The sequence below is a fragment of the Trachemys scripta genome, chromosome 14 (genome assembly GCF_013100865.1).
Source record: "Trachemys scripta elegans isolate TJP31775 chromosome 14, CAS_Tse_1.0, whole genome shotgun sequence".
In the NCBI taxonomy this organism is placed as follows: Eukaryota; Metazoa; Chordata; order Testudines; family Emydidae; genus Trachemys; species Trachemys scripta.
Genome location: NC_048311.1, coordinates 36,019,138 through 36,037,643, shown reverse-complemented (window position 1 = coordinate 36,037,643; position 18,506 = coordinate 36,019,138). Strand labels below are relative to the sequence as shown.

General features: G+C 42.9%; 1 protein-coding gene across 3 annotated transcripts in view; it reads right to left on the bottom strand.

The window, feature by feature from the left end:
- The window catches only part of LOC117886920 (butyrophilin subfamily 1 member A1-like), a 143,886-nt gene that overhangs the window by 1,387 nt on the left and 123,993 nt on the right, over positions 1 to 18,506 (bottom strand). Inside the window, exons 10-15 of one of the 3 annotated variants that reach the window (XM_034789067.1) lie at positions 15,490 to 15,510; positions 15,020 to 15,040; positions 7,598 to 7,618; positions 7,148 to 7,168; positions 1,579 to 1,599; positions 830 to 862 (exon numbers count right to left, since the gene is read on the bottom strand). The exons of 1 other annotated variant lie outside the window; for it this stretch is intronic. In XM_034789067.1, the coding sequence (XP_034644958.1) occupies positions 830 to 862; positions 1,579 to 1,599; positions 7,148 to 7,168; positions 7,598 to 7,618; positions 15,020 to 15,040; positions 15,490 to 15,510 (138 nt within the window). Of the gene's footprint in view, positions 1 to 829; positions 863 to 1,578; positions 1,600 to 7,147; positions 7,169 to 7,597; positions 7,619 to 9,947; positions 9,969 to 15,019; positions 15,041 to 15,489; positions 15,511 to 18,506 lie in introns of all 3 variants that reach the window. One more of the 3 variants, XM_034789068.1, reaches the window with a different exon arrangement.

Here is an 18,506-nt window from a genome sequence, read left to right as displayed (position 1 = left end):
TGCCGGGAAGGCAAATCGGGTCAGGGCGCAGAGGCACCCATTTTTCATTGGCCACACAATTGGCCAGGGCCCCTGAGCACAGGCCCCATTGGCCCAGTGGCTAATTTGCCACTGGGGGAGGGGGGAAGTGTAGAATAGGTGGCTGCAGGAAAGAGGGAGAGGGTCATGCTAGTGATGGGGAGGCTAAAGTGACGTCCTGTTTACCAGAGACGGGAGAATGCTGAGATCATGCTGGATGGAGACAGGAGAAAAGAGACAAGCTCACAGCTCTGATCACAGGAGCTCCCCAGATGTGTATAATGGAGCCAGAAGAGCCCCTGTCAGTGATCAAGACTCTGTTCCCCTGCTTGAGACTGGAGCAAGGGTCACATACAGACACAGTCCCTGCTCACCCCGTCAGCATGGGGTCATTGCAGAGCTCCTGGCCTTCTTCAGAGGGCAAAAGATGAAGGAAGAAACGGAGAGAAATTGGAGATTGGCCATCAGCACAGAGAGATAAAACAAACTCCCCCTGGAGAAGTGGCTGTGGAGGTGCATGTCCCACTGGATCTGTACAATGAGTGGCAGCTGCTGTCACAGATCTCTGCAGGGTGCAGTGCACATGTGGGCGGTGGAGGGTCAGGAAGAGTAGATGTAAAATGATGTAGATTCGTTATGATGTGGTAGGACATAGGTACAAATCCTGTCTCACCTTGTGATGCACCGTGAAATGCAGGGTGCTGGGGAGGTACCTGAACTATCACATCCACTCCCTCATTCAAGGAAAAAGAGGCACATTGCCTCATAGGGACTGATATTCGGACATTGATAAAATATGATCTTTACTTACCTTCTTCTATAGGTGCCACAGATTTTCTCCACCCTAAAAACAACCACATGATTAGAGATGAGAGCTGCTCTGAACAAGTATTGCATGATTCAATATTGTACAAACTAATACACCGAGGGGAAAAGAAAGTTCTAAGTTCATCAGAACCTCCACTGGGTTGCATGTGTGTTTCTCTCCCAGGGTGGATCTTTACTGCGGAGTTAGCCCAGGATCTTACCTGGGTGTTGCCCCAATCTGTCTATTGCGCAAGCACAAAAACTCGGACTAAAGTTTGTTGGTGCTTTACACCCAGGCTGGCTGGCAAGACTTTGAGTATAGGCTGTAGCCCAGGTACCACTTTAATTCAGCTTGGTTACCTGCCTACTTTACAATGTGGAGGGAGGTTATCCATCTCAGGAGCTGATAGTTCTCCAGTGCCTTCCCACAATTCTTCCTGGGCCATATTTTCTTGGCCACTACCTACTTTACTACTGTATTGCTTATAAATTTTTCAAATTAGCTTTTTGTGTGAAATTCATCCAGTTTAGCCTTTCCCCACATTTTATAGTTACATTAAAAAACAACCCCCACTCTCCCAAAAGAATTATAATAATAATAAAAGCAAACAAACTAAAAAAGGTTTCCTAATGAAACCATTTTAAAAATTAAATTTAAAAGCAAACAACTCCACCACAATTAAACAAACTCCCACATGGGACTCCAAAATGGTAGAAAAAGTTACTTTTCTGAGGAAGGATAATGACACTTACTTATTTCGTTATCTCGTTTGTCTAAAAATTAAAGAGAAATAAATATATATTTTGTTAGGCATTTTCATTTTCTTATGTTTTATTTCTCTTTATCATCTATATGACAGTGAAGGCTGAGAGACATCAACCTCCTCTTCAGGACAGCAGACGAGAGGATCCCGTGTACTGTCTGATCTTAAACTCTGTGACTCAATGGCTCTATTGCTTATCAGTTTTTCCAGTTAGTTTTTGGTGTGAAATTTATCCAGTTTAGCACTTCCCCACATTTTACACAATTACACTAATGCTTCCAAAAAATAATAGTAATAAAAAGCAAGAAAACAAACAAAAAGAGGTTTCATATTGCAACAAAATTGTAAACGTTACATTTAAAAGCAAACAACTCCACAACAATTAAACCAACTCCCACATGAGGCTCCCATTAGGTATAAAATATTTCCTGTCAGAGGAAGGATAATGACACTTACCAATTTCTATATGTACATAAGAACATGAGAACGGCCGTACTGGGTCAGACCAAAGGTCCATCTAGCCCAGTATCCTGTCTACCGACAGTGGCCAATGCCAGGTGCCCCAGAGGGAGTGAACCTAACAGGTAATGATCAAGTGATCTCTCTCCTGCCATCCATCTCCACCCTCTGACAAACAGAGGCTAGGGACACCATTCCTTACCCATCCTGGCTAATAGCCATTAATGGACTTAACCTCCATGAAAATCCAGTTCTCTTTTAAATGCTGTTATAGTCCTAGCCTCCACAACCTCCTCAGGTAAGGAGTTCCACAAGTTGACTGTGCACTGTGTGAAGAAGAACTTCCTTTTATTTGTTTTAAACCTGCTGCCTATTAATTTCATTTGGTGACCCCTAGTTCTTGTATTATGGGAATAAGTAAATAACTTTTCCTTATCCACTTTCTCCACATCACTCATGATTTTATATACCTCTATCATATCCCTCCTTAGTCTCCTCTTTTCCAAGCTGAAAAGTCCTAGCCTCTTTAATCTCTCCTCATATGGGACCCTCTCCAAACCCCTTATCATTTTAGTTGCCCTTCTCTGAACCTTTTCTAGTGCCATATATCTTTTTGAGATGAAGAGACCACATCTGTACACAGTATTCAAGATGTGGGCGTGCCATCAATTTATATAAGGGCAATAATATATTCTCTGTCTTATTCTCTATCCCCTTTTTAATTATTCCTAACATCCTGTTTGCTTTTTTGACCGCCTCTGCACAATGCGTGGACATCTTCAGAGAACTATCCACGATGACTCCAAGATCTTTTTCCTGATTTGTTGTAGCTAAATTAGCCCCCATCATATTGTATGTATAGTTGGGGTTATTTTTTCCAATGTGCATTACTTTACATTTATCCACATTAAATTTCATTTGCCATTTTGTTGCCCAATCACTTAATTTTGTGAGATCTTTTTGAAGTTCTTCACAGTCTGCTTTGGTCTTAACTATTGTGAGCAGTTTAGTATCATCTGCAAACTTAGCCACCTCACTGTTTACCCCTTTCTCCAGATCATTTATGAATAAGTTGAATAGGATTGGTCCTAGGACTGACCCTTGGGGAACACCACTAGTTACCCCTCTCCAATCTGAGAATTTACCATTAATTTCTACCCTTTGTTCCCTGTCTTTTAACCAGTTCTCAATCCATGAAAGGACCTTCCCTTTTATCCCATGACAACTTAATTTACATAAGAGCCTTTGGTGAGGGACCTTGTCAAAGGCTTTCTGGAAATCTAAGTACACTATGTCCACTGGATCCCACTTGTCCACATGTTTGTTGACCCCTTCAAAGAATTCTAATAGATTAGTAAGACACGATTTCCCTTTAGAGAAACCATGTTCACTTTTGCCGAACAATTTATGTTCTTCTATGTGTCTGACAATTTTATTCTTTACTATTGTTTTGACTAATTTGCCCGGTACCAACGTTAGACTTACCGGTCTGTAATTGCCGGGATCACCCCTAGAGCCTTTTTAAAATATTGGCATTACATTAGTTATCTTCCAGTCATTGGGTACAGAAGCCGATTTAAAGGACAGGTTACAAACTCTAGTTAATAGTGCCACAATTTCACATTTGAGTTCTTTAAATGAACTCTTGGGTGAATGCCATCTGGTCCTGGTGACTTGTTAATGTTAAGTTTATCAATTAATTCCAAAACCTCCTCTAGTGACACTTCAATCTGTGACAGTTCCTCAGATTTGTCACCTACAAAAGCCGGCTCAGGTTTGGGAATCTTCCTAACAGCCTCAGCCGTGAAGACTGAAGCAAATAATTTGTTTAGTTTCTCCACAATTACTTTCTTGTCTTTAAGCGCTCCTTTTCTATCTCTATCATCGAGGGGCCCCACTGGTTGTTTAGCAGGCTTCCTGCTTCTGATGTACTTAAAAAACATTTTGTTATTTCCTTTGGAGTTTTTGGCTAGCTGTTCTTCAAACTCCTCTGGCTTTTCTTACTACATTTTTACACTTAATTTGGCAGTGTTTATGCTCCTTTCTATTTACCTCGATAGGATTTGACTTCCACTTTTTAAAGGAAGTCTTTTTATCTCTCACTGCTTCTTTTATGTGGTTGTTAAGCCACGGTGGCTCTTTTTTAGTTTTTTTACTGTGTTTCTTAATTTGGGGTATACATTGAAGTTGGGCCTCTATTATGGTGTCTTTAAAAAGTGCCCATGCAGCTTGCAGGGATTTCACTTTAGTCACTGTACCTTTTAATTTCTGTTTAACTAAACCCCTCATTTTTGCATAGTTCCCCCTTTTGAAATTAAATGCCACAGTGTTGGGCTGTTGAGATGTTCTTCCCACCACAGGGATGTTAAATGTTATTATATTATGGTCACTATTTCCAAGTGGTCCTGTTATTATTACCTCTTGGACCAGCTCCTGTGCTACACTCAGGACTAAATCTGGAGTTGCCTCTCCCCTTGTGGGTTCCCATACCAGCTGCTCCAAGAAGCAGTCATTTAAAGTATCGAGAAATTTTGTCTCTGCATTTCGTTCTGAGGTGACATGTTCCCAGTCAGTATGGGGATAATTGAAATCCACCACTATTATTGAGTTCTTAATTTTGATAGCCTCTCTAATTTCTCTTAGCATTTCACCATCACTATCACTGTCCTGGTCAGGTGGTCGATAATAGATCGCTAATGTTATATTCTTATTAGCGCATGAAATTACTATCCATAGAGATTCTATGGAACATGTGGATTCACTTAAGATTTTTACTTCATTTGATTCTACATTTTCTTTCACATATAGTGCCACTCGCGCCCCCTCCCCCCCCCCCGCACGACCTGTTCTGTCCTTCCGATATATTTTGTACCCCAGAATGATTGTGTCCCATTGACTGTCCTCAGTCCACCAGGTTTCTGTGATGCCTATTATATCAATATCCTCCTTTATCACGAGGCACTCTAGTTCACCCATCTTATTATTTAGACTTCTAGCATTTGTGTACAAGCACTTTAAAAGCTTGTCACTGTTTATTTGTCTGCCCTTTTCTGATGTGTCAGATTATTTTTTATGTGAATGTTTCTCATCTGATCTGGCCCTTACAATATCCTCTTCCATCCTCTGTTCCTGACTATAACCTAGAGAATCTCTATCAATAGACTCTCCTCTAAGAGATGTCTCTGTCCGATCCACATGGTCCTCTGCAGCAGTCGGCTTTCCCCCATCTCCTAGTTTAAAAACTGCTCTACAACCTTTTTAATGTTAAGTGCCAGCAGTCTGGTTCCACTTTGGTTTAGGTGGAGCCCGTCTCTCCTGTATAGGCTCCCCCCATCCCAAAAGTTTCCCCAGTTCCTAATGAATCTGAACCCCTCCTTTCTACACCATCGTCTCATCCACGCATTGAGACTCTGAAGCTCTGCCTGCCTACCTGGCCCTGCGCGTGGAACTGGGAGCATTTCTGAGAATGCCATAAAGGTCCTGGATTTCAGTCTCTTCCCTAGCAGCCTAAATTTGGCCTCCAGGATGTCTCTCCTACCCTAGTTTGCCTAAAAATTAAACAGAAATACACATATTGTTTGTTTGGGGTTTCCCTTTTCTTATGTTTTATTTCTCTTTATCATCACTACAATAGTTAAGACGGGGATTATTTTTATTCAATCACTTTGTAGCGGGGTGATTACCCCGCTCCTGCCCTGAGGGGGTTAAAGCAGCCCTGGAGAGGGTGGTGGTGGAGAAGTGCTAGGGCAGATTGGGGCAAGCAGTCACAGGTGGGGCCATGCCCCAATCAGGCCACAGCTGGCCCTATAAGAAGGCTGAAAAATTCTCTCTCTAGCTCCTTTGGGAGAGAAGGATGTGGCTGCTTGGGAAGCTGAGGAGGGTACCTGAGGAGGAGCAGTGCTGGGGAAGAGCAGAGGGAGCTGGAGAGCTCCAGCCAAGCAAAACCCCAGGCTGAGTTAAGGGCCCACAAAAGGGTACTGGGGCTGCAGAGGGGCAGCCCAGAGATAGGCAGAGGCAGCTGGTCCAACCTGCCTTGCCGATGATGAGTGGTTTACAGACTGCCGTCTGCCCCAGGGAGTGGGGGCTAGATGATGACTGGCAGTAGCCACTGAGGCAAGGGGTGTTGGGGGTTCCTTTCGGTGGGGAGACCCAGATTGGAGGTTACTGCTGGGGCAGAACCCTGATCTAGAAGGGAACCGGGGGTCCGGGAGGGACACAGGGGCCAGTGGCAGGCGAGACACCGGCCTGCAGAGGGTGCTCTGGAGGCTGGAGAGCTACTTCCCTGGACAACCAGCAGGAGGTGCTGCACCGGTGAGTCATGCTCTGCCGCACACCTATTAAAGAGGTCAGACTAGACCAGTGGTGCCAGAACTTTTCCTGTTGCCCCCTCGCCCCCATTACCAATAATGGAATCCGTGTGCGACCCCCCCCCTCCATTACTGCACAGTTGGCTCAGCAGAGGAGCTTGGGCTGAAAGCGGAGCTGGGCAAAGAACTGGGGAGAAGAGGAGAACTGGGAATAGAGGTGGAGCTGACCTGGGGGCAGAGAGGGAATGAGGGCAGAGCTGGGCTGGGGGTGGAGCAGAGGACGGAGTGGAGCTACTGCTGAGGCCAGAGTTGGGGTGGGAGCAGAGTGTGGCCGGGTGGCACTCCCTCCCTTCCCCCCGTAGGGGCTGGCCATGGCCCTGCTGTGCACCCCTCTGAACATTCCTCCACATACCCCTAGGGGCCCAACCCACAGTTTGGGGACCACTGGACTAGACGATCCGGCCATCCCTTCTGGTCTTAAACTCTGTGACTCTGACTATTGCTTATCAGTTTTTCTGATTAGCTTTTGGTGGGGAATTCATCCAGTTTAGTCTTTCTCCACATTTTATAAAGTTACATTACAAAACAAATCCCTATACACCCCCCAGAAAGATTATAATAAAAATAAGAAAAAAACATACTAGCAAACAAATGAAAAAAGGTTTCCTATTGCAACAATGTTAAAAGTTACATCAAAAAGAAAACACCTCCACTACAATTAAACAAACTCCCACATGAGGATCGAAATTGCTACAAAAGGTTTCTTGTCAGAGGAAGGATAGTGACACTTACTTATTTCTTTATCTCGTTTGTCTAAAAATTAAAGAGAAATAAGGATATATTTTTGTAAGGGGTTTCCATTTTCTTATGTTTTATTTCTATTTTTCATGCATACGACAGCGAAGGCTGAGAGAAATCAACCTCCTCTTCAGGATGTCAGATGAGAGGATCCAGTGATACCTTCTGATCTTAAAGTCTGTAACTCCACGACTCTATTGCTTATCAGTTTTTCAAATTAGCTTTTGGTGTGAAATGTCTCCAGTTTAGCACTTCCCCACATTTTACAGAATTACATTAACCCTTCCAAAAATGAATATTAATAAAAAGCAAGAAAACAAACAAAAAGAGGTTTTATATTGCAACAAAATTGTGAAAGTGAACTACTACACAACAATTAAACCCACATGAAGATCCCATTAGGTACAAAATATTTCCTGTCAGAGGAAGGATGATGACACTTACCAATTTCTGTATGTAGTTTGCCTAAAAATTAAACAGAAATACACATATTGTTTGTTCGGAGTTTCCCTTTTCTTATGGTTTATTTCTCTTTATCATCACTTCAACAGTTAAGACGGAGAGATTATTTTTATTCAGTCGCCTATTAAGGAGGTCAGACTAGACAAGTGGTGCCAAAACGTTTCCTGTTGCCCCTCCCCCCCATTACCAGTAATGGAATCAGTCTGCAACACCCTCCCCCTCCATTACTGCACAGTTGGCTCAGCAGAGGAGCTTGGGCTGAAAGCGGAGCTGGGGAAAGAACTGGGGAGAAGAGGAGAACTGGGAATAGAGGTGGAGCTGGCCTGGGGGCAGAGAGGGAATGAGGGCAGAGCTGGGCTGGGGGCAGAGCAGAGGACAGAGTGGAGCTGTTGCTGGGATCGGAGCTGGGCTGGAAGCAGAACGGGGCTGGACGGCGCTCCCTCCCTTCCCTTTGTAGGGGCTGGCCAGGGCCCTACTGTGCCTCCCCCCCGCCACTCCGAACATTCCTCCACATACCCCTAGGGGCCCAACGCTCTTTTTGGGGACGACTGGACTAGAAGATCCGGCCATCCCTTCTGGTCTTAAACTCTGTGACTCTATGACTATTGCTTATCAGTTTTTCAAATTAGCTTCTGGTGGGAAATTCATCCAGTTTTGTCTTTCCCCACATTTTATAGTTACATTACAAAACACCCTATACACCCTCCCAAAAGATGATAATAAAAACAAGAAAAAAGCATGCTAGCAAAGAAATGAAAAATGGTTTTTTGATTGCAACGGTTTTAAAAGTTAAATTAAAAAGAAAACAACTCTACCACAATTAAACAAACTCCCACATGAGGATTCAAATTGCTACTAAATATTTCTTGTCAGAGGAAGGATAATGGCACTTACTTATTTCTTTATCTCGTTTATCTAAAAATTCAAGAGAAATAAAGATATATTTTTGTAAGGGGTTTCCATTTTCTTATATTTTATTTCTATTTCTCATGCATAGGACAGCGAAGGCTGAGAGAAATCAACCTCCTCTTCAGGACGTCAGAGAAGAGGATCCAGGGGTCCCTTCTGGTCTTTAAATCTGTAATTCTATTGCTTATCAGTTTTTCAAATTAAATTTTGGTGTGAAATTTATCCAATTTAGTGTTTCCCCACATTATATGAAGCTACAGTAAACCCCTAACCAAAAAAACAATAATAACAAAAAGCACGCACACAGACAAACAAAAAGAGGTTGAATATTGCAACAGAATTCTGAAAGTTAAATTTAAAAGCAAACAACTCCACAACAATTAAACAAGCTCCCACATGAGGATCCAATCTGGCACAAAAAATAATACTTGTCAGAAGAAGGATTATGACACTTACAATTTCTATATCTCGTTTGTCTAAAAATTAAACCAAATACACATATTGTTTGTTAGGGGTTTCCCTTTTCTAATATTTTATTTCTCTTTATCATCAATACTAATGTTAAGGCTGAGAGATTATTTCTATTTAACCTCCTGTTCAGGACAGTCAGGTGAGAGGATCCAGTGGTCCTTTCTGGTCTTAAACTCTGTGACTCTATGACTCAATTGCTTCTAAGTTTTTCAAAGGAGCTTTAGGTGTGAAATTTATCCACTTTGGTCTTTCCCCACATATTATAAAGTTACATTACAAAACACCCCCCACCCTCCCAAAAGAGAATGATAATAATAATAAAAAAGCAACGAGCAAACAAACAAACAAAGGTTTCCTGTTGCAACAACTTTAAAAGTTACATTTGAAAACAAATACCTCCACCACAATTAAACAAACTGCCACATGAGGATCCAATTTTGTTACAAAAATGTTCTTGTCAGAGGAAGGATAATGACACTTACTTATGTCTTTATCTCGTAGATCTAAAAATTAAAGAGAAATAAATACATGTTTTTGTTACGTGTTCCCCTTTTCTTATGTTTTATTTCTCTTTATCATCAATATGACTGTGAAGGCTGATAGACATCAAACTCGTCCTCAGAATGTCAGACTAGAGGATCCTGTGGTCCCTTCTGGTCTTAAACTCTGTGACTCTATTACTGTATTGCTTATCAATTTCTCAAATTAGCTTTTCATGGGAAATTTATCCAGTTTAGTCTTTCCCTACATTTTATTAAGGTACAATATTCCCCTCAACAGAATAATAATAAAAAGGAAGTATGCAAAAAAAAAAAAGAGGTTTAAAATTGCAATAAAATTTTAAAAGTTAAATTTAAAAGCACACAACTCCACCACAATTAAACAAGCTCCCACATGAGGATCCAATTTGGTGTAAAAATTGTCTTGTCGGAGGAAGGATAATGACACTTACCAATTTCTGTATCTCTTTTGCCTGAAAATTAAACAGAAATACACATAGTGTTTGTTAAGAGTTTCCCTTTTCTTATGTTTTATTTCTGTTTATTTGATAGTTGGGACCGTCCTTCCAGATGATGTTGCATCCTCTCGCACTGAGGATACCTCTCTGGGGGAGGGAACTCCAGTTATTAGGAAGAGACAGGTATTAGTGATGAGTGATTCCATCATTAGAAAGATAGATAGCTGAGTTTGCGATGACTGGGAGAACCGCATGGTGAGTTGCCTGCCTGGTGCGAAGGTTGTGGATATCTCAAGACATCTAGATAGACTTCTGTGTAGTGCTGAGGAGGAGCCAATGACATAGGAAAGGATAGGAGAGAGGTCCTGGAGGCCAAATTTAGGCTGCTAGGTAAGAGATTGAAGTCCAAGACCTCCATGGTAGCATTCTCTACCAGTTCCATGCACAGGGCCAGTTAGACAGGCAGAACTACAGGTTTCAATGCATGGATGGGATGATGGTGTAGGGAGGAGAGGTTTACATTTATTAGGAACTGGGGAAACTTTTGGAAAAGGGGGAGTCTATACAGGAAGGATGGGCTCCACCTAAACCAAAACAGAACCAGATTGCTGGCACTTAAAATTAAAAAGGTCATAGAGCAGTTTTTAAACTAAGGGCTGGGGGAAAGCCGACAGGTGCTGAGGAGCATGTGGTTCGGACAGACACATGCCTTAGGGGAGGAACTACTAAAGGAGATTCTCTATGTCCTAGTAAGGAGGAGAGGATGGAAGATAATAAAATACAGGTAGGATCTGATGAGAAACAGTCAAATGAAAAAAAGTCTCATTCAATTACATCATGTAATGGGAGACAGCTAAAGAGTGACAAATTTATAAAGTGCTTGTATGCCAATGCTAGAAGTCTAAATAATAAGATGGGTGAACTAGAGTGCCTCATATTAAATGAGGATATTGATAAAATAGGAATCACAGAAACTTGCTGGAATGAGGATAATCAATGGGACACAGTAATACCAGGGTACAAAATATATCAGAAGGACAGAACAGGTCGTGATGGTGGGGGAATGGCACTATATGCGAAAGAAAGCGTAGAATCAAATGAAGTAAAAATCTTAAATGAACCAAACTATACCATAGAATCTCTATGGATAGTGATTCCATGCTCTAATAATAAGAATATAGCAGTAGGGATTTATTACTGACCACCTGACCAGAATGGTGATAGTGACTGTGAAATGCTCAGGGAGATTAGAGAGGCTATTAAAATAAAAAACTATCCCCAAATAGACTGAGTACTTGTCACCTCAGGACAGGATGCAGAGAAAAAGTTTCTTGATACTTTAAATGACTGCTTCTTGGAGCAGCTAGTTCTGGAACCCACAAGGGGAGAGGCAATTCTTGATTTGGTCCTAAGCAGAGCATAGGATATGGTCCAAGAGGTGAATATAGCTGTGAGGGAGCAGGGAGCGGGGCGGATTTGACCTGGGAATGTTGCAGGGAAGTTACATTGGGGATGGGGGACTTCCCTTGAAGGAAGATCACTGAGCTGTAACCTGAGCCAGGAGGGGGGTTGGGAGAAGTGACACCTTCTGCCAGGGAGACTGAACAAAGGAGAGGAGGAGCAGAGGGGAGGGGGGAGAAAGCTGCTGGAGGAGTTTTTTAGTTTCAGTTTGGGCTGGGTGGTGCAACACAGGGAACCCCAAACTGGAGTCTAAGCTCCCTAAACCCGCCCAGAAGGACTTGATTGAGGGGTTCTGGTTATACCTACACGCTCTGCTTGGGACTGTGTTCCTGTCATCTAATAAACCTTCTGTTTTGCTGGCTGGCTGAGAGTTACGGTGAATCTCAGGAGGAGGGGTGCAGGCCCTGACTCCCCTGCACTCCGTGACAATAGCTGAACCGCTTGGTAACAGCGACCATAACATAATTAAATTTAACATCCCTGTGTCAGGGAAAACACACCAGTGGCCCAACACTGTAGCATTTAATTACAGAAAGGGGAACTATACAAAAATGAGGAGGTTAGTTAAACAGAAATTAAAAAGTACAGCACCAAAAGTAAAATCCCTGCAAGCTGCCTGGAAACTTTTTAAAGACACGATAATAGAGGCTCAATTTAAATATATACCTCAAATTAAAAAACATAGTAAGAGAACCAAAAAAGAGCCACCGTGGTATAACAGCAAAAAGAAGCAGTGAGAGGCAAAAAGGCATCCTTTAAAAAGTGGAAGTTAAATCCCAGTGAGGAAAATAGAAAGGAGCATAAACTCTGGCAAATGAAGTGTAAAAATATAATTAGAAAGGCCAAAAAATTATTTGAAGAACAGCTAGCCAAAGACTCGAAAAGTAATAGCAATATTTTTAAGTACATCAGAAGCAGTGTGAAAGTTACTAGTGACCCCCCCCTTAACAGAGCAGCCTTTATGTCAACCAGGGCCATTAGGGGGAAGCAGACACTTCAAGTACACAGTAGCCTGAACTTTTCAACTGTCTTCCCTTCAAGGCCTTACGGTAGTTGGAGCTGGTCCCAAGCCAGTTTTCACTGACCAGATAGCAAAAGCACGGGTCTGACAACCACCAATCAAGTGTTAACACTGCAAGGACCTTTGTCTGAATTTGTATAAAGGATCTGTAAAATGTGTGTAAGACAGAGTTTTTGTACTAAGGTGCAAAGCTCTCCTTTCTTCTGCAGAATAAAGCAACTCTTCCTTATCTCTGTCTGGCTGTTATTGGCTCTCAGCTAGGTGGACCCGATATTTCGGTAACAGCAGGAAGCCTACTAAACAACCAGTAGACCCACTGGATGATCAAGATGCTAAAGGAGCACTCAATGTCAATAAGACCATTGCGGAGAAACTAAATGAATTCTTTGCATCCGTCTTCGTGGCTGAGGATGTGAGGGAAATTCCCAAACTTGAGCCATTCTTTTTAGGTGACAAATCTGAGGAACTGTCCCAGATTGAGGTGTCAATAGAGGAGGTTTTGAACAAATTGATGAATTTAACAGTAATAAGTCACCAGGACCAGATGGTATTCACCCAAGAATTCTGAAGGAACTCAAATGTGAAATTGCAGGACTACCAACTGTAGTCTGTAACCTATCATTTAAATCAGCTTGTGTACCAGATGACCGGAGGATAGCTAATGTGATGCCAATTTTTAAAAAGGGCTCCAGAGGTGACCATGGCAATTAGAGGCCGGTAAGCCTGACTGCAGTACCGGGCAATCTGGCTGAAACTATAGAAAAGAACAAAATTGCCAGATACATAAATGAATATAATTTGTTGGGGACGAGTCAACACGGTTTTTGTAAAGGGAAATCATGCCTCACCAATCTACTAGAATTCTTTGAGGGTGTCAATAAGCATGTGGATAAAGGGGATTCAGTGGAAATAGTATATTTAGATTTTCAGAAAGCTTTGACAAGGTCCCTCACCGAAGGCTCTTAAGCAAAGTAAGTAGTCGTGAAGTAAGAGGGAAGGTCCTCTCACGGATTGGTAACTGGATAAAAGATAGGAAACAAAGGATGGAAATAAATGGTCAGTTTTCAGAATGGAGAGAGGTAAATAGTGGTGTCCCCTAGAGGTTTGTACTGGGTATAGTCCTATTCAACATATTTATAAATGATCTGGAAAAGGGGGTAAACAGTGAGGTGGCAAAATTTGCAGATGGTACAAAGCTACTCAAGATAGTTAAGTCCCTGGCAGACTGCAAAGAGCTACAAAAGTATGTCTCCAAACTGGGTGACTGGGCAACAAAATGGGAGATGAAATTAAATGTTGATAAATGCAAAGTAATGCACATTGGAAAACAAAATCCCAACTATACATATAAAATGATGGGGTCTAAATTAGCTGTTACCACTCAAGAAAGAGATCTTGGAGTCATTGTGGATAGTTCTCTGAAAACATCCACTCAATGTGCAGCGCAGTCAAAAAAGCGTACAGAATGTTGGGAATCATTAAGAAAGGGATAGATAATAAAACAGAAAATATCATACTGCCTCTATATAAATCCATGGTACACCTACATCTTGAATACTGTGTGCAGATGTGGTCGCCCCATCTCATAAAAATATATTGGAGTTGGAAAAGGTTCAGAAAAGGGCAACAAAAATTAATAGGGGTATGGAACGGCTGCCATATGAGGAGAGATTAATAAGATTTTCAGTGTGGAAAAGGGACGACTAAGGGGAGATATGCTAGAGATCTATAAAATCATGACTGATGTGGAGAAAGTAAATAAGGAAGTATTATTTACTTCTTCTCATAACACAAGAACTAGGGGTTATCAAATGAAATGAATAGGCAGCAGGTTCAAAACCAACAAAAGGAAGTATTTTTTCACACAACGCACTGTCAACCTGTGGAACTCCTTACCAGAGGATGTTGTAAAAGTCAAGACTATAACAGGGTTCAAAAAAGAACTAAATAAATTCATTGAGGATAGATCGGTCAATGGCTAATATCCAGAATAGACAGGGATGGTGTCTCCAGCCTCTGTTTGCCAGAAACTGGGAATGGGCAACAGGGGATGGATCACTTGATGATTATCTGTTCTGTTCATTCCCTCTGGGGCACCTGGCATTGGCCACTGTGAGAAGACAGAATACTGGGCTAGATAGACCTTTGGTTTGATCCAGTATGGCCGTTCTTATGTTCCTATGTTCTTATCAATATGAAAATTAAGGTTGAGAGATTATTACTTCTATTCAATCTCCTTTTAAGGAGGTCAGACTAGAGGATCCGGTCATTCCTTCTTGACTTAAACTCTGTGACTCTATGACTCTATTGTTTATCAATTTCTCACATTAGCTTCTGCTGTGAAATTCATCCAGTTTAGTCTTTCCCCACATTTATTAAAGTTACATTACAAAACTACGGCCTATACACACCAAAAAGGATGATAGCAATAATAGAAAAGCAAGTAAACAAAAGATTTCATATTGCAACAATTTAAAAAGTTACATTTGAAACAAACACCTCCACCACAATTAAACAAACTCCCACATGAGAATCCAAACTGGTATAAAAACTTTCTTGTGAGAGGAAGGATAATGACACTTACTTATTTCTTTATCTCGTTTGTCTAAAAAATAAAAGAGAAATAAACGTATATTTTGTTTGTCATCTCCATTTTCTTATGTTTTAGTTCTATTTTTCATCAATATGACAGTGAAGGCGGAGAGAAATCAACCTCATCTTCAGGATGTCAGACAAGAGACAGACCAGTGGTCTCTTCTGGTCTTAAACTCTGTGACTCTATTGCTTATCGGTATTTCAAATTAAATTTTGGTGGGAAATCTATCCAATTTAGTGTTTCCCCACATTTTATCAAGTTACTGTAATCCCCAACCAAAAAAATATAATGAAAAAAACAAACACACAAACAAACCAAAACAGGTTAAATATTATACCAGCATTTAAAAAGTTAAATTGAAAAGCAAACGCCTCCACAGGAATTAAACAAACTCCCATATCAGGATCCAATTTCATACAAAAAAGAAATGTTGTCCGAGGAAGGGTAATGACACTTACCAATTTCTATATCTCGTTTGCCTAAAAATTAAATGGAAATACACATATTGTTTGTTGTTTCCCTTTTCTTATGTTTTATTTCTCATTATCATCAATATGATAATTAAGGCTTAGAAACTATTTCTATTCAGTTTCTTCTTAAGGAGGTCAGACTGGTGATCTGGTCATCCCTTCCGGATGTAAACTCTGTGGTTCTATTAGAATCATAGAATCATAGGACTGAAAGTCTAATCCCTTGCACTCGTGGCAGGACTACGTATTATCTAGACCACCCCTGACAGGTGTTTGTCTAACCTACTCTTAAAAATCTCCAGTGATGGAGAGTCTACATCTTCCCTAGGCAATTTATTCCATTGCTTAACTACCCTGCCTCTTAGGAAGTTTTTCCTAATGGCCAACCTAAACCACCCCTGCTGCAATTTAAGCCCATTGCTTCTTGTCCTACCCTCAGAGGTTAATGAGAACAATTTTTCTTTCTCCTTCTTGGAACAACCTTTCATATACACCTCTATCCTGATATAACACGGTCCTCAGGAGCCAAAAAGTCTTACCGCGTTATATCCAGAGGTGAAAGTAAGCCAGTACGGCGTACCGGCAAGAGCCGGTATGCCGTGCCGGGCTGGACCGGCCTCCCTGGCGGTGATTTAAAGGGCCCAGTGCTCCAGCCGCTGTGGGGAACCGCGGGCTCTTTAAATCACAATCGGAGCTCTGGCAGCGGGGCTTGGGCGGCGCTTTAATGGACCCGGGGCTCCCCACAGCGGCTGGTGCCTCTGGCCCTTTAAATCTCTGGCTGCTGGGCTCGGGCGGTGATTTAAAGGGCCCAGGGCTTCACACGAATTCGGATATAACGCGGTAAAGCAGCGGGGCTCGGGCAGCACTTTAATTCGTGTTATATCGGGTCACGTTATATCAGGGTAGAGGTGTACTGAAAAATTATTATGTCCCCCCCTTCAGCCTTCTCTTTGCAAGACTAAACAAACCCAATTACTCTATAGCTTACCAATTAATCAAATTAGTTTTTTGCGTGAAATTTACCAGGTTAGTTTTTCCCCACATTTTATAGTTATAGCCACCCAATGAGAATAATCATAAAAAAAAAACCAAGTAAACAAACAAACAAAAATGTGTTTAATAAATAAATATAAAGGGTACATTAAAAAGCAAACAACTCCACAACAATTAAACAATCTGCCTGTGATGGAATAGACGAGTTTAAAACCATGCCCTTTGGACTTCATGGGGACACTGCCACTTTCCAGTGGCTGATGGACAGTTGCTGTGGCTGCATGGGTCCTTCATGGCCACCTCCATTGACAGTATCATCTTCTACAGTGAGAGCTGGGCAAAACATATGAAACAGGTTGCTGCGGTATTTTGGGCTCTCAAAGAGGCAAGTTGGACGGCCAACCCAACCAAGTGTCTGGTGGCCACCCAAGAAGTCACTTACCTAGGGTATGCTGTGGCGGGGGGAAGGGTGAGAGGGAGAGCTATGACCTTTGGAGGAAAAGTCCAAGTCCTGGTGGCCTGCGGGATACTATTGACAGTTCATCCCAAACTCCGTTACCATGTCTGCACCCAAAAGGATCCACTGAACCAAAAGCGGTGACAAGGCATTTCAGGCACTACAAAGCCGGGTGATCCAGGAGCCAGTAATATTCCACTCAGCCATCTCAAAGCCCTTTATTCTCCAAACAGATGTGCCTGATATCAGACTTGTAGCAGTGCTATCTCAGGAATTCGGAGGAGAAGAACATCCTGTTCTCTATCTCAGCAGGAAGTTATTCCCACATGAGGTAGCCTAATAGGTCATCGAAAGGAGGCCCTGGAGGTAAAACAAGCCATGGATGCCCTATGCTATTATTTGTGGGGGCAGCCCTCCTGCCTAATAACTGACCATGCACCACCACTCTAAGGGCTGAAGTCAATGACAGGCCATAACCCAGGCATTATGCAGCGGCATCTCTCAATGCAGCCATAGAGCTTTCAACTGGTACATTGTTCAGGCATGGAAACTATATATGTGGACTTCTCACAGGATGGTGGGGACACAAACCAGCCGCAGGACACCACAGCCCAGAGTCTGAGGGGGAGGGTGTGTGAGAGGCTACACAAATACCACACTGGGCATGACAGGGTGAAAGAACAGTACTGGGCCCAGGTAACCCCACCCCTCCAGCCCTGCAGATCATGCTCCAACTGGAGAAAGGGCTGAAAAGGGAGCAACCCATCTCAGAAGGGAGAGGCACAGGAGGGGGACAAACCTACCCTGAAGGTTACTGACAAGAGCACTGGAGCAGCCTCCCCGAGGGACTGACTGCATACTTAGGCCTGGTTGGGGCTGATGGTTTGGTTGCCTTTTCTTTTTCTTTTCACCTTATTTTGGACTTGAAGCTGGGGAAGACCAGAAGCTGGTAGGAAGTGACCCAAGTAGGGTTATTTGGAGGATATCTTTGGAGGCCAGATATTGTTGACCCTCCTAGGGTGCTGGATCAGAGCCTGGTGTAGTGGGTGCGCCTGGGCTCCCCTATCACTGCCCACCTCCCTGCACCGATTAAAAGAGGGCCAGGAATCCAAGACCTGCCCACTGGGAGGCGGCACTAAGTGTACGAACCAGTAGGCCACCTAACCCACCGATGCATAGTTGCCGACTCTGTGGGTGCTCCAGGGCTCAAGCACTGATGGGAAAATAATAGGGGGTGCTCAGCACCCACCCACTGGCCAGCAATCAGCTGTTTGGGTGTGGGCCCCGGGGCTGGCTCAGCACCCAGGGACGGTGGCACCACCTGTATTTCACACCTTCTTTCCCTCCCTTCGCCTCTTCCCCCGAAGCCCCCGCCACTCGCTCCTCTCTGCCCCCTGCAGCACATGGAAGATGAGTGGCGCCGGGGCGGGGTAGAGAGGAATGAGCATTGGGCACGGGGCCCTCAGAGGAGTAAGCAGAGAGGAGTGGATGGGAGGTGCTCAGGGGAGGGAACCTTTGGGGAGGGGCAGAGTGGAGTCAGGGCCTCGGGGGAGAG